At 49.4% G+C, this 15,974-nt stretch overlaps 1 protein-coding gene across 1 annotated transcript; it reads right to left on the reverse strand.

Moving 5' to 3' along the window:
* Positions 1 to 4,076: 4,076 nt before the first annotated feature.
* On the reverse strand, positions 4,077 to 8,228 carry LOC122942023. Its single transcript, XM_044299517.1, has 2 exons — positions 7,440 to 8,228; positions 4,077 to 5,044 (listed from the first exon to the last, which is right to left on the reverse strand). The coding sequence occupies exons 1-2, from the start codon at positions 8,131 to 8,133 to the stop codon at positions 4,077 to 4,079; spliced, it is 1,662 nt and encodes a 553-aa protein (XP_044155452.1). The 5' UTR covers positions 8,134 to 8,228.
* Between the last annotated feature and the right edge of the window lie 7,746 nt (positions 8,229 to 15,974).

A 15,974-nucleotide genomic window follows, 5' to 3' on the forward strand; every position in this document is an offset into this window, starting at 1 on the left:
GGGACCACCAGAGGACCAGGTAGCAGATATATTAGACGCTGCTACAAAACAGCGTCTAATATACCTGTTAGGGGTTAAAAAAATCGCATCTCCAGCCTGCCAGCGAACGATCGCCGCTGGCAGGCTGGAGATCCTGTCTCTTACCTTCCGTTTCTGTGAACGTGTGCGTCTGTGTGCGCGCGTTCACAGGAAATCACGGCTCTCGCGAGATGACGCGTATATGCGTCACTCTGCGCAGAGCTACCGCCTCCGGACCGCGGATCTGCGTTAGGCGGTCCGGAGGCGGTTAATGGTGACCACCCCTTTTACAGTGACTTTCACGGTGTCCGCCCCTTTAACGGTGACCGCCCCTTTAACAGTGAACTCCACAGCGCACGCCTCTTTAACAGTGAACTCCACAGTGCCCGTCCGTTTAATAGTGGCCCCTGCCCCCATGCATGTAGCAGTATAGTTGTGCCGTCATATGACTAAATATTTCAGGACCTGTGAACTGCAAAAACCTGTGATCAGTTGTTATGGCAACCTGGAGTAGGACCTGCGAGCTTCGATTGGCTGATAAGGGACACGTGACCGTGTGTATGGCAGTTAGGATTTAAGTGAAAGACTTGCAGGCCTGTATTGGCTAATGCAGGCCATTTTTGGGGAATATCTTGGAAATGGTACGTCCTAGAGAGCTGAGACCCCCACAAGATTTCTTTCCAGGTAGCAAGGGACGTGTGTACCAAGTTTTGTTCAAATGGATGGTTGGGTTTTTGAGTTTTCGCGGAACATACATACAGACATCCACACACACGTCCTTTTTTTATATATATATATGTCGCAGGGAAATGATGAAAATGGAGATTTGATCAAATCCCTATGGGAGATGATCAATTCACGGAAGATGATGTTCCCTAAAGAAAGTAAATGATTTGATCATCAAATCCCTTAACTGTTTTAGTGAAAAGTTTAATATTTTTGATAATATAATAATAATAATAATATGAAATAATATTGTTTAGATATTTGGATTGGAGTCAGACTTTCTCTTTAAAATCAAAGATTTTTTAGTACCTACTTCCATAACATCGTATTTTTTTCTATAATAGTACTATTTATGTGTTCGTTGTAGTTTAAAGGGAACCTGTCACCTTTACTATGCTACCCGCACTGAGCGTTTCTAAATGTTCATTGTGTTACCCTAAACATATAAATTACACTTTTAATTTCATTTGCAGACAAATTCAATAAGTATTATGCATTTTTTACCTCCCGCCTTTTATGCAATTTAACATAAAAGAGTCATATCTTACTTGTGTGACCAGAGAAGAGTCATATTTTCGAGCTCTGACTCATCTCAGGATAATTTGCATATATATCAAATCTGTTTTTTTACACAATAAAAGCACACAAAGCTATGGGGACTGGATATTGCGGATGTGCTAGGGGCCATCTAGCAACCCATGTCCTCAGCTCTATGCACAAAATCCCGGTGACAGGTTCCCTTTAAGTAGCGGTGCTAATTTAAATTGCTCAATGACTGTGATCGCTTTGTCTATCCTTTCGCGAGTCCACAAAGGTTTTTCTTTATCATGCCGCTTGTTCAAAAACGTCCTGATAGTTTCATTAAACTGTTCTCTAGATACAACTTCGGTCAGAGTTAGATTTTTTTCTATATCTGAACCCATGGTCAGGAGTGTGCCCCCACAGAAATATGCCTGGCTGTGTTCCCCCTGCCAGAATAGTATATACCCAGAATCAGGGGCGTTGCTAGGGCCTTTTATCAGCGAACTGTGAGAGCTATGGGATAAAGGACCTTTGATGACCTCATCACCAAGTGACCAGTAACATAGCAATATTACTGGTCACATTACTGGTCACATGTCTATGAGGTAATCAAAGGTCCTTTGACTGCTTTATTTTTTTTCTAGGACTCCTTACTTGTTTATTTAACCCCTTAGGGACGCATGACCTGTACCGGTATGTCACGGGTTTAAACCGCGATTGCGGCACGGCAGGGGTTAATCGGAACAGGATGCCCGCTGAAATCATTAAGCGGGCATCCTGTCACAATGACGGGGGGAGGTCATGTGACCCCCCGTATCGGCGATCGCCGCAAACCGCAGGTCAATTCAGACCTGCGGTTTGCGGCTTTTACCTGTGGTTGCGGCGGTGATCTAGCGTGCCATCGGCTCCCCATGCGGCTGTGGGGGGGATCCGATGGCATGGAAGGCAGCACGATTGCTAAGGAAGGCATCGCGCTGCCTTCTGGTGAAGAGCCTGTGAGATCCAGCCCCCAGGATCTCACAGCCCCGGAAGCTGTATGAGTAATACACACAGTATCACTCATACAGCCAATGCATTCCATGAAGAGGGCAATGGCAATACGCTCGGTCCACCACACCACCTACCATACCAGAACTACCCTCCTAATCCCATAGAAATAAACACGCAACACCACTGCCTGGATTTAATCGGCCACAGCAGCCGTTTATTAAATAAATACATAACATCATTAACATATAAATTAACCCAGGACGAGGGGAGGTCCTAGAAGCCCCAATAACCTCATAACACCACTAAAACCTGCGTCTCCATCTTGCCCCCAGCCGTTGAACCCAGCTCGGAGGCAGCAACTGATGGACGCGTAGTTATTTACTACCAGCTCCTCAATGAGAGTCCAGCCCCTCCCGCGGGGCCCTCCCATCCTCAGATACCACCATCTTCTTCCACTTCAAGGACCTCCCCCGCCTCCACGACTGCCGCGACAAAATAACAAAGGAAACCAACCCAGACCCCCCCCATACCCTATCACCAAAGGGCCGGGAGGGTGGGCGTTCGCTTGCCCTGGCCGCACTGTCCTCTCTCTCCCGCCTCTTCCCCTCGCAAGCGCTAGCCACGCCCCCACCCCCTCCCGCTCCCCTGACAACTCGCGCCTAACTGACCCAGTCTCCCACTTAACCCTTACCTCACCTGTCCTTTCGCTGCCATCACCTCTTCATGAACGGCCTCCCCCACCGCTGCGCTCCTCGTCCGGCCTGACTTGAAGAGGGTAATGGCAATACGCTCGGTCCACCACACCACCTACCATACCAGAACTACCCTCCTAATCCCATAGAAATAAACACGCAACACCACTGCCTGGATTTAATCGGCCACAGCAGCCGTTTATTAAATAAATACATAACATCATTAACATATAAATTAACCCAGGACGAGGGGAGGTCCTAGAAGCCCCAATAACCTCATAACACCACTAAAACCTGCGTCTCCATCTTGCCCCCAGCCGTTGAACCCAGCTCGGAGGCAGCAACTGATGGACGCGTAGTTATTTACTACCAGCTCCTCAATGAGAGTCCAGCCCCTCCCGCGGGGCCCTCCCATCCTCAGATACCACCATCTTCTTCCACTTCAAGGACCTCCCCCGCCTCCACGAACGCGCAGCTTGACCTCCTCAAGCCTGCGCGTCCCTCCACATCCCCAACGCCGTTTCCACACCACTCTGGAGCCCCAGAGACCACAAATCTGTTCCCACCGCATTCAAATGGACCCCATCCGCTCTCCAAAAAGCCCCTTCACCCTTCTCCAGCTCCACATGTCGCACCACCACCGCCCCATTCTTTGCCATAAAACGACCCACCGCCCTGTTCACCTTTATCCGGGCCTTGTTAATGCTGTCCACCGACCGTGCCCCCCTCCAAACCGACCGCGGAACAATGTCCGACCAAACCGTCACTATACCTGGAAACAGCGCCCAAATCCTCAACAAATCGAACTTGACGTCCCTAATCAATTCCCTAAACGGCCTCCTACCCAGATCGTTGCCACCTACATGAAGCACCAACACATCCGGAGGGCGATCCAACCGCGCAAAGCGATGAACCTCCCGCAACACTCCCCCCCACAACATCCCCCGAACCCCCAACCACCGGACCGTGGCTACCTCCGGACTAAAACCCAACTGGCGCCCGCACGGCCGCACATCCGCTCTAACCGCCCCCCAAAAAACATAGGAGTGACCCAAGATCCACACCAAGGCCGCCGCAACACCTGCGAACAACAAAAGAAAAAATTAATTCACACCAACCCACTCCCCCTTACAAAAACCCCAACCGAACATACGATTTAAACCGCGCCGACTCCCAACGCCCAATTCTCCTAATCCCCTCCGCACTGACCCCCAACCTAGCCGCCTCCGTCGCGGCCCCAATCCGAAACGAATGCCCAGCATATCCTTCCGCCGGCACGCCCAATCCTCTCAAACATTTCTTAAACACCGCCAGAAACTGAAATCTGGACAAAAAGGAACCATCCTCATGCCGAAGAAATGGCAGCGCATCCTTGGTAATCCCCGCGCCGTAAGCGCCCGCACACCGCACCGGGCACATACCACAACCCGGGACCGCAAACAACACAAACTGCCGCCCCCTGCCCTCCTGATCCGTTTTGGACCGTCGAATCCGAACCACAACCCTGTCCACCGCTAACTCCACATCATCACACCGCAAACCCCCCGCTCTCCGAACACTGCCACTCACCAACTCCCCTAATCTAAACGCTCCAAAGAACGCTAATGCAAAAGCCGCCCTGAACAACCCCCGCTCCCAACCAGACTTACAAATGCTACTTAACTGCACGCCCACCCGCAACAGCAACTCAAAAGACACCGGCTTCCTCTGATCCGGCACCTTGGGCTCCCCCCTGCGCCAACCCTTCAACACCTGCCGCACCAGGAAACCCTTCGTCAAATCAGGCAGCCGCCTCAACCTAAACCCAAAAGCTACCCCTGCCATAAAACGACTCACTTTGGACACTGTCCACCCCTCCCTCTTCAAACAACCCAGCAACTCCAACAGCCTAACCTCCCCGCCCCCAACACCCGTCCCCCTGGCATCATTCCAACACTCCCAGGTCGTCCACGCCTTACCATACTCCTTCCAAGTACCCGGACTCAGCGAATCCCTCAACAACCCCATCACTTCTCCTCCAGGATCCCCCAGAGCCACGGCGGACACTCCAGACCCTCCTCCTCCGCTTCTGGCGCTAGAAGCCGGAACCGCTCCCACTGCGAACGAGAAAGAGAATCCGCCACTGAATTAGACACACCAGCAACATGCTCCGCCACCACCCAAACATTAATCGACAAACAACGCAACACCAAAAACTGCAACAGCCGAACCACTGGCGGGGAAGACGCTGACAAACTGTTAATAGCCTGTACCACCCCAAGGTTGTCACAATGAAACCGGACCTTCCGATTCCCAAATCTCTCACCCCACAACACTACCGCCATAACAATCGGAAACAGCTCCAACAACGCCAGATTCCTCACCCATCCTCGGGTCACCCATGCCTCCGGCCACCTGCCCGCACACCATTGTCCCTGGCAATAAGCCCCAAACCCCACCCCCCCCCGACGCATCCGTATACAATTCGAAATCCACGGAATCACACAACCCCCCCATAACCAGCGTCCGCCCATTATACTGCCCCAAAAATTCCGCCCACACCCTCAAATCCCCCTTTAACTCCTTGCCCAACCGTATGAAGTGATGAGGCGCCGACACCCCCCCCGTAGCCGCCGACAACCGCCTGCAAAAAATCCTCCCCATCGGCATAATCTGACAAGCAAAGTTGAGCTTCCCTAACAACGACTGCAAATCCCGCAACCTGATCTTCTCTTTCCCTATGGCCCGCTCAATACCGCAGCGCAAATCCAGCAACTTATCCTCAGGCAGCCTACACTCCATCCGCTCCGTATCTATGACAATCCCCAAAAAACATAACTCCGTCACCGGACCCACCGTCTTCTCCCGCGCTAACGGCACCCCAAAACGCTCAAAAACCGATTGCAACGTGTGCAACAACAAGGAACACACCCGCGAATCCGCCGGCCCCAAACACAAGAAGTCGTCCAGGTAATGTATCACAGACTTACAACCCGACACTTCGATCACCACCCACTCCAAAAACGAGCTAAAAGTCTCAAAGTACGCGCACGAGAGAGAGCACCCCATAGGCAAACACCGATCAACAAAATACGCCCCCTCCCAAAAACAGCCCAACAACCCCATGCTCTCCACGTGAACCGGAAGCAGACGAAAAGCCGCCTCAACGTCAACCTTTGCCAACAGCGCCCCCCGCCCCCACCTCCTCACCCACCTCACAGCCGCGTCAAAGGAAGTATAAACCACCGAGCAAATCTCCGGATCAATACCGTCATTGACCGACGCACCCTTGGGGTAAGACAAATGATGAATGAGCCGAAACTTATTCGGCTCCTTCTTCGGCACCACCCCCAAAGGAGACACCTTCAGATTCGGGAGCGGTGGCTCCCTAAACGGACCCGCCATCCGCCCCAGCTCAACCTCTCTCCGCAACTTGTCCCCAACCACTCCCCCATGCTCAAGCGCAGACCTAAGGTTCTTGTGAACCACAGGCCCCGCCGCCACCACAGAGGGAATGCGAAAACCAAAACGAAAACCGTCCCCCAACAACCTAGCCGCTTCCCGATCCGGATATCTATCTAGAAACTCCTGCATCACGTCCACCCGCACCGGAGTCAGTCCCTTTTCCAGCCCCCTCACCCCCCCGCTGCCGTCCCCCCTTAAAGCAACGGCTCGCTCCATGGGGCCCACCGCACCCAGTGCATTCATGCTTGAATTTGCATTTTGCCCCAAACCTGCAGTTTCCCTCATTAAAGAGGAAACACAGCCCCTTTGCCGACGCAGCCGCCAACGCTCCTGGAGAAGACCCGCCCGGCTCCCCCCGAAAGGACTGCCCAGCCCTAGGCACCGCCGTCACCCTCAGCCACAGCCCGATGTCCTTGTGATCCCACCGGATATCAGGCCTAACCGCCTTACGCTGCCGGAACTGCTCATCATACCGGAGCCAGCCCACCCCACCGTAAACCCGATACGCTTCCCCTATGGCGTCCTGATAGCAAAACAGCGCCGAACAGCACTCCGGGGACCGTTCCCCAATGACACTAGCTAAAATGGCAAACGCCTGAAGCCAATTAGCAAATGTCCGCGGAATCAGCCGATGCCGCCGCTTCTCCTCCTCCTCCACCTTCTTACCCTCATCCTTCTTCCCCCTGTCCAAGTTAAACCGTTCCAACGGGAGCAGCGAAAAAATCTCCACATACTCCCCTTCCATATCTTTTCCCGCACCTCCTGCTTCAAATGAGCCCCCAAAGCACACATACACCTCGCCACGCGCCCTGTCATCCAACCTCTGCCCCTCCGCATCCCCCCCAACCTGCGTCCCAGCCCCCAACCCCGGCAACACTCCCCAACCCTGCAATGGCGACCCCCCTCCGGACCCCAACCCAGACAACCATCCCGCCAGCCCCCCCAACAACTGCCCCAACCCCTTACCTAACTCACCCATGGCCGCCCCACCCCCAGCCCCCCCCACCGGGAAGCCCTGCGCTAAAATGGGTCCCCATGCAATCTCACCAGGCACCACGGGCGCTGTGACTCCCGCTGCCGCTGATCCAGACTCCCGCCGCACCGACACTTCACTGGCGTAGCTCCCAGACGTCGACGGCTGCTCCTCCTGGACCACCTGGACGACCCTCTGGACCACACTGGAAGGCCCCCGGGCCGGAACCGCGGCGTCCGTGTCGACGAGGGGACCCTCTACCTCACCGCCTCGATCTTCTCTGGGCCTGCACGGGGAATCCCCTCCATCCCATGCAGCCCGAAGCACCTGGAACTCATCCTGCCGCCGAGTGGACCGCCCGCTGTAAGAAGGCCCAGGCCGGACCACCGTTCCTGGTCCCGCATCCATGAAGACCGCCGCCGGGAGCGGGGGAGGGGGCGTCCCGCTCCTCTCAGGGCCCCGCCGTGTAGTGGGATTCCTCCCGCGGCGAGGGCGACTCACTGCAGGCCGAGCGGCCGCCCTCCGCCGCGGAGGGTCCGCAGAGGGGCTCCCGACTCGGCGCCGGGCCCGGGGGGTGCTTTCAGGGCTGAGGCGCGCCGGTGGGTGACCCCGCCGCGGCCGTGCCGCCCGTTCAAGAGGGGTAGCCACAGGAGCAGGCAAAACTCCGCACGCACCCACCTGCTCCTGCAGCCAGCCAGGCCCCCGCACCTCCGCCTCTCTCCTCAGCCACTCCAGCAGCTGCTCCACCGACATCCCCTGAGCCGACATCTTAACGCAGGTCTGCTCCGTTCGCTTGCCCTGGCCGCACTGTCCTCTCTCTCCCGCCTCTTCCCCTCGCAAGCGCTAGCCACGCCCCCACCCCCTCCCGCTCCCCTGACAACTCGCGCCTAACTGACCCAGTCTCCCACTTAACCCTTACCTCACCTGTCCTTTCGCTGCCATCACCTCTTCATGAACGGCCTCCCCCACCGCTGCGCTCCTCGTCCGGCCTGACTATACAGAAGTATTGGAATGCATTGTAAAGTAATATACCCCCCAAAGTTCAAGTCCCAAAGTGGGACGAAAAATAAAGTGAAAGCAAAAGATGAAAAAATAAAGTTTTCCCCCCCAGAAAAATTTACGTTTCAAGTAAAAATAAACAAAAACGTCATTTTCCCCAAATAAAGTTACAAAAAATTGGTAAAAAATAGAAGGGAAAAAAAGTATACATATTAGGTATCGCCGCGTCCGTATCGATTGGCTCTATAAACATATCACATGACCTAACCCCTCAGATGAACACCATAAAAAATAAAAAATAAAAACTGTGCTAAATAAAAAAAAATTGTCACCTTATATCACAAAAAGTACAACAGCAAGCGATCAAAAAGTCATATGCACCCCAAAATAGTGCCAATCTAACCGTCATATCATCCTGCAAAAAATTAGCCCCTACCTGAGACAATCGCCCCCAAAAAATTAAAAAACTATGGCTCAGAATATGGAGACACTAAAACATAATTTTTTTGTTTGTGTAAAACTTACATAAATAAAAAAAAGTATACATATTTGGTATTTCCGCGTTCGTATCGACCGGCTCTATAAAAATATCACATAACCTAACCCCTCAGATGAACACCGTAAAAAATAAAAAATAAAAACTGTGCTAAATAAACAATTTTTTACCTTACATCACAAAAAGTGTAATAGCAAGCGATAAAAAAGTTATATGCACCCCAAAATAGTGCCAATCAAATCATCATCTAGTCCCGCAAACAATATGATCCTACCTAAGATAATCGCCCAAAAACTGAAAAACGATGGCTCTCAGAATATGGATACACTAAAACATGATTTTTTTTTGTTTAAAAAATTATATTATTGTGTAAAACTTACAAAAATAAAAAAAAGTATACATATTAGGTATCGCCGCGCCCGTATTGACCGGCTCTATAAAAATATCACATGACCTAACCCCTCAGATGAACACCGTAAAAAATTTAAAATAAAAACTGCGCTAAATAAATCATTTTTTGTCACCTTACATCACAAAAAGTGTAAAAGCAAGCGATAAAAAAGTCATATGCACCCCAAAATAGTTCCAATCAAACCGTCATCTCATCCCAGAAAAAATGAGACCCTACCTAAGATAATCGCCCAAAATCTGAAAAAACTATGGCTCTCAGACTATGGAGACACTAAAACATGATTTTTTTTGTTTTAAAAATTATATTATTGTGTAAAACATCACAAAAAGTATAATAGCAAGCGATAAAAAAGTCATATGCACCCCAAAATAGTGCCAATAAAATCGTCATCTCGTCCTGCAAACAATGAGACCCTACCTAAGATAATCCCCCAAAAACTGAAAAAACTATGGAGACACTAAAACATGATTTTTTTTTTTGTTTCAAAAATTATATTATTGTATGAAACTTACATAAATAAATAAAAAGTATACATATTAGGTATCGCCGCGTTCTTTTGTTCCGGCATAGAGTTCCGTCGTCGAATGGAGAGAAATCCGTTCAGGATGCATCAGGATGTCTTCAGTTCAAGACCGGAATGTTTTTTGGCTGGAGAAAATACCGCAGCATGCTGCGCTTTTTGCTCCGGCCAAAAATCCTGAACACTTGCCGCAAGGCCGGATCCGGAATTAATGCCCATTGAAAGGCATTAATCCGGATCCGGCCTTAAGCTAAACGTCGTTTCGGCGCATTACCGGATCCGACGTTTAGCTTTTTCTGAATGGTTACCATGGCTGCCAGGACGCTAAAGTCCTGGCAGCCATGGTAAAGTGTAGTGGGGAGCGGGGGAGCAGTATACTTACTGTCCGTGAGGCTCCTGGGGCGCTCCAGAGTGACGTCAGGCGCCCCACGCGCATGGATGACGTGATCGCATGGACACGTCATCCATGCGAATGGGGCGCTCTGATGTCATTCTGGAGCGCCCCGGGAGCCGCACGGATGGTAATTATACTGCTCCCCCGCTCCCCACTACTACTATGGCAACCAGGACTTTAATAGCGTCCTGGCTGCCATAGTAACACTGAATGCATTTTGAAGACAGATCCGTCTTCAAATGCTTTCAGTTCACTTGCGTTTTTCCGGATCCGGCGTGTAATTCCGGCAAATGGAGTACACGACGGATCCGGACAACGCAAGTGTGAAAGAGGCCTAACCCCTCAGATGAACACCGTAATTTTTTTTAAATAAAACCTGTGCTAAATAAACCATTTTTTGTCACCTTACATCACAAAAAGTGTAATAGCAAGCGATCAAAAAGTCACACGCGCCCTAAAATAGTGCCAATAAAACCGTCATCTGATCCCGCAAAAATCATGCCCTACCCAAGGTAATCGCCCAAAAACTGAAAAAATTATGTCTCTCAGACTATGGAAACACTAAAACATGATTTTTTTTGCTTCAAAAATGAAATCATTGTGTAAAACTTACATAAAAAAAAAAAAAGTATACATATTAGGTATCGCCGCGTCAGTGACAACCTGGTCTGTAAAAATATCACATGATCTAACCTGTCAGAGGAATGTTATAAATAACAAAAAATAAAAGCGGTGCCAAAACAGCTATTTCTTGTTACCTTGCCTCACAAAAAGTGTAATATAGAGCAACCAAAAATCATATGTACCCTAAACTAGTGCCAACAATACTGCCACCCTATCTCGTAGTTTCTAAAATGGGGCCACTTTTTTGGAGTTTCTACTCTAGGGGTGCATCAGGGGGGCTTCAAATGGGACATGGTGTCCAAAAAAAACAGTCCAGCAAAATCTGCCTTCCAAAAACCATATGGCATTCCTTTCCTTCTGCGCCCTGCCGTGTGCCCGTACAGCTGTTTACGACCACATATGGGGTGTTTCTGTAAACTACAGAATCAGGGCCATAAATATTGAGTTTCGTTTGGCTGTTAACCCTTGCTTTGTTACTGGGAAAAATGGATTCAAATGGAAAATTTGCCAAAAAATTAAAAATTTTTAATTTCATCTCCATTTGCCAATAACTCTTGTGGAACACCTAAAGGGTTAACTACGTTTGTAAAATCTGTTTTGAATACCTTGAGGGGTGTAGTTTCTGATGGGGTCACTTTTATGGAGTTTCTACTCTAGGGGTGCATAAGGGGGCTTCAAATGGGACATGAGTGTAAAAAAAAAACAGTCTAGCAAAACCTGCCTTCCAAAAACCGTATTTCATTCCTTTCCTTCTGTGCCCTGCCGTGTGCCTGTACAGCGGTTTACGACCACATATGGGGTGTTTCTGTAAACTACAGAATCAGGGCTATAAATAATGAGTTTGGTTTGGCTGTTAACCCTTTCTTTGTAACTGGAAAAAAAAATGTAAATGAAAAATCTGCCCAAAAAGTGAAATTTTTAAATTGTATCTCTATTTTCCATTAAATCTTGTGGAACACCTAAAGGGTAAACAATATTTGTAAAATCAGTTTTGAATACCTTGAGGGGTGTAGTTTCTTAGATAGGATCACTTTTATGGAATTTCTACTCTAGAGGCGCATCAGGGGGCTTCACATGGGACATGGTGTAAAAAAAAACAGTCCAGCAAAACCTGCCTTCCAAAAACCGTATGGCATTCCTTTCCTTCAGCCTCCTGCCGTGTGCCCGTACAGCAGTTTACAACCACATATGGGGTTTTTCTGTAAACTACAGAATCAGGGCCATAAATATTGAGTTTGGTTTGGCTGTTAACCCTTGCTTTGTAACTGGAAAAAATATTCTTAAAATGGAAAATCTGCCAAAAAAGTGAAATTTTTAAATTGTATCTCTATTTTCCATTAATTCTTGTGGAACACCTAAAGGGTTAACAAAGTTTCTAAAATCAGTTTTGAATACCTTGAGGAGTGTAGTTTATAGAATGGGGTCATTTTTGGTTGTTTCTATTATGTAAGCCTTGCAAAGTGACTTCAGACCTGAACTGGTCCCTAAAAATTGGGTTTTTAAAAATTTCTGAAAAATGTGCTTCTAAACTTCTAAGTCTTGTAACATCCCTAAAAAATAAAATATCATTCCCAAAATGATTCAAACATGAATTAGACATATAGGGAATGTAAACTAACTATTTTTTGAGGTATTATAGAAGTTGAGAAATTGAAACTTGGAAATTTGCAATTTTTTTTAATTTTTTGGTAAATTTGGTATTTTTTTATAAATAAAAATGATTTGCAAGAGATCTTCACTAGAGTTGAGCGAACACCTGGATGTTCGGGTTCGAGAAGTTCGGCCGAACTTCCCGGAAATGTTCGGGTTCGGGATCCGAACCCGATCCGTAATTCGTCCCGAACCCGAACCCCATTGAAGTCAATGGGGACCCGAACTTTTCGGTACTAAAAAGGCTGTAAAACAGCCCAGGAAAGGGCTAGAGGGCTGCAAAAGGCAGCAACATGTAGGTAAATCCCCTGCAAACAAATGTGGATAGGGAAATGAATAAAAATAAAAATTAAATAAATAAAAATTAACCAAAATCAATTGGAGAGAGGTCCCATAGCAGAGAATCTGGCTTCACGTCCCCCACCACTGTAAGAGTCCATTTTCATAAATTTAGGCCCAGCACCCAGGCAGAGGAGAGAGGTCCCGTAACAGACAATCTGGCTTCATGTCAGCAGAGAATCAGTCTTCATGTCATAGCAGAGAATCAGGCTTCACGTCAGCCACCACTGCAACAGTCCATTGTCATAAATTTAGGCCCAGCACCCAGGCAGAGGAGAGAGGTCCCGTAACAGACAATCTGGCTTCATGTCAGCAGAGAATCAGTCTTCATGTCATAGCAGAGAATCAGGCTTCACGTCACCCACCACTGTAAGAGTCCATTTTCATAAATTTAGGCCCAGCACCCAGGCAGAGGAGAGAGGTCCCGTAACAGACAATCTGGCTTCATGTCAGCAGAGAATCAGTCTTCATGTCATAGCAGAGAATCAGGCTTCACGTCAGCCACCAATGCAACAGTCCATTGTCAGATATTTAGGCCCAGCACCCAGGCAGAGGAGAGAGGTCCCGTAACAGACAATCAGGCTTCACGTCAGCCACCAGTGCAACAGTCCATTGGCATATATTTAGGCCCAGCACCCAGGCAGAGGAGAGAGGTCCCGTAACAGACAATCTGGCTTCATGTCAGCAGAGAATCAGTCTTCATATCATAGCAGAGAATCAGGCTTCACGTCAGCCACCAATGCAACAGTCCATTGTCAGATATTTAGGCCCAGCACCCAGGCAGAGGAGAGAGGTCCCGTAACAGACAATCAGGCTTCACGTCAGCCACCAGTGCAACAGTCCATTGGCATATATTTAGGCCCAGCACCCAGGCAGAGGAGAGAGGTCCCGTAACAGACAATCTGGCTTCATGTCAGCAGAGAATCAGTCTTCATATCATAGCAGAGAATCAGGCTTCACGTCAGCCACCAATGCAACAGTCCATTGTCAGATATTTAGGCCCAGCACCCAGGCAGAGGAGAGAGGTCCCGTAACAGACAATCAGGCTTCACGTCAGCCACCAGTGCAACAGTCCATTGGCATATATTTAGGCCCAGCACCCAGGCAGAGGAGAGAGGTCCCGTAACAGAGAATCTGGCTTCATGTCAGCAGAGAATTAGTCTGCATGTCATAGCAGAGAATCAGGCTTCACGTCACCCACCACTGTAACAGTCCATTTTCATAAATTTAGGCCCAGCACCCAGGCAGAGGAGAGAGGTCCCGTAACAGACAATCAGGCTTCACGTCAGCCACCAGTGCAACAGTCCATTGGCATATATTTAGGCCCAGCACCCAGGCAGAGGAGAGAGGTCCCGTAACAGAGAATCTGTCTTCATGTCAGCAGAGAATCAGTCTGCATGTCATAGCAGAGAATCAGGCTTCACGTCAGCCACCACTGCAACAGTCCATTGTCATAAATTTAGGCCAAGCACCCAGGCAGAGGAGAGAGGTCCCGTAACAGACAATCTGGCTTCATGTCAGCAGAGAATCAGTCTTCATATCATAGCAGAGAATCAGGCTTCACGTCACCCACCACTGTAAGAGTCCATTTTCATAAATTTAGGCCCAGCACCCAGGCAGAGGAGAGAGGTCCCGTAACAGACAATCTGGCTTCATGTCAGCAGAGAATCAGTCTTCATGTCATAGCAGAGAATCAGGCTTCACGTCAGCCACCACTGCAACAGTCCATTGTCATAAATTCAGGCCCAGCACCCAGGCAGAGGAGAGAGGTCCCGTAACAGACAATCTGGCTTCATGTCAGCAGAGAATCAGTCTTCATGTCATAGCAGAGAATCAGGCTTCACGTCACCCACCACTGTAATAGTCCATTTTCATACATTTAGGCCCAGCACCCAGGCAGAGGAGAGAGGTCCCGTAACAGACAATCTGGCTTCATGATAGCAGAGAATCAGTCTTCATATCATAGCAGAGAATCAGGCTTCACGTCAGCCACCAATGCAACAGTCCATTGTCAGATATTTAGGCCCAGCACCCAGGCAGAGGAGAGAGGTCCCGTAACAGACAATCAGGCTTCACGTCAGCCACCAGTGCAACAGTCCATTGGCATATATTTAGGCCCAGCACCCAGGCAGAGGAGAGAGGTCCCGTAACAGAGAATCTGGCTTCATGTCAGCAGAGAATTAGTCTGCATGTCATAGCAGAGAATCAGGCTTCACGTCACCCAACATTGGAACAGTCCATTGGCATATATTTAGGCCCCGGCACCCAGACAGAGGAGAGGTTCATTCAAATTTGGGTAGCCTCGCAATATAATGGTAAAATGAAAATAAAAATAGGATTGAATGAGGAAGTGCCCTGGAGTACAATAATATATGGTTAAGGGGAGGTAGTTAATGTCTAATCTGGACAAGGGACGGACAGGTCCTGTGGGATCCATGCCTGGTTCATTTTTATGAACGTCAGCTTGTCCACATTGGCTGTAGACAGGCGGCTGCGTTTGTCTGTAATGACACCCCCTGCCGTGCTGAATACACGTTCAGACAAAACGCTGGCCGCCGGGCAGGCCAGCACCTCCAAGGCATAAAAGGCTAGCTCTGGCCACGTGGACAATTTAGAGACCCAGTAGTTGAATGGGGCCGAACCATCAGTCAGTACGTGGAGGGGTGTGCACACGTACTGTTCCACCATGTTAGTGAAATGTTGCCTCCTGCTAACACGTTGCGTATCAGGTGGTGGTGCAGTTAGCTGTGGCGTGTTGACAAAACTTTTCCACATCTCTGCCATGCTAACCCTGCCCTCATAGGAGCTGGCCGTGACACAGCTGCCTTGGCGACCTCTTGCTCCTCCTCTGCCTTGGCCTTGGGCTTCCACTTGTTCCCCTGTGACATTTGGGAATTCTCTCAGTAGCGCGTCTACCAACGTGCGCTTGTACTCGCGCATCTTCCTATCACGCTCCAGTGCAGGAAGTAAGGTGGGCACATTGTCTTTGTAGCGTGGATCCAGCAGGGTGGCAACCCAGTAGTCCGCACACGTTAAAATGTGGGCAACTCTGCTGTCGTTGCGCAGGCACTGCAGCATGTAGTCGCTCATGTGTGCCAGGCTGCCCAGGGGTAAGGACAAGCTGTCCTCTGTGGGAGGCGTATCGTCATCGTCCTGCCTTTCCCCCCAGCCACGC

The sequence above is a fragment of the Bufo gargarizans genome, chromosome 6, assembly GCF_014858855.1.
Source record: "Bufo gargarizans isolate SCDJY-AF-19 chromosome 6, ASM1485885v1, whole genome shotgun sequence".
NCBI lineage: Eukaryota > Metazoa > Chordata > Amphibia > Anura > Bufonidae > Bufo > Bufo gargarizans.

Excerpts from the sequence above, each read along its gene's own strand:
- LOC122942023 (XM_044299517.1), bottom strand. The coding sequence starts at position 8,133 with ATGTCGGCTCAGGGGATGTCGGTGGAGCAGCTGCTGGAGTGGCTGAGG. Across the intron at positions 5,045-7,439 it reads CACAGCGCCCGTGGTGCCTG|TGGGAGCGGTTCCGGCTTCT; the intron begins GTGAGATTGCAT and ends TCTCGTTCGCAG.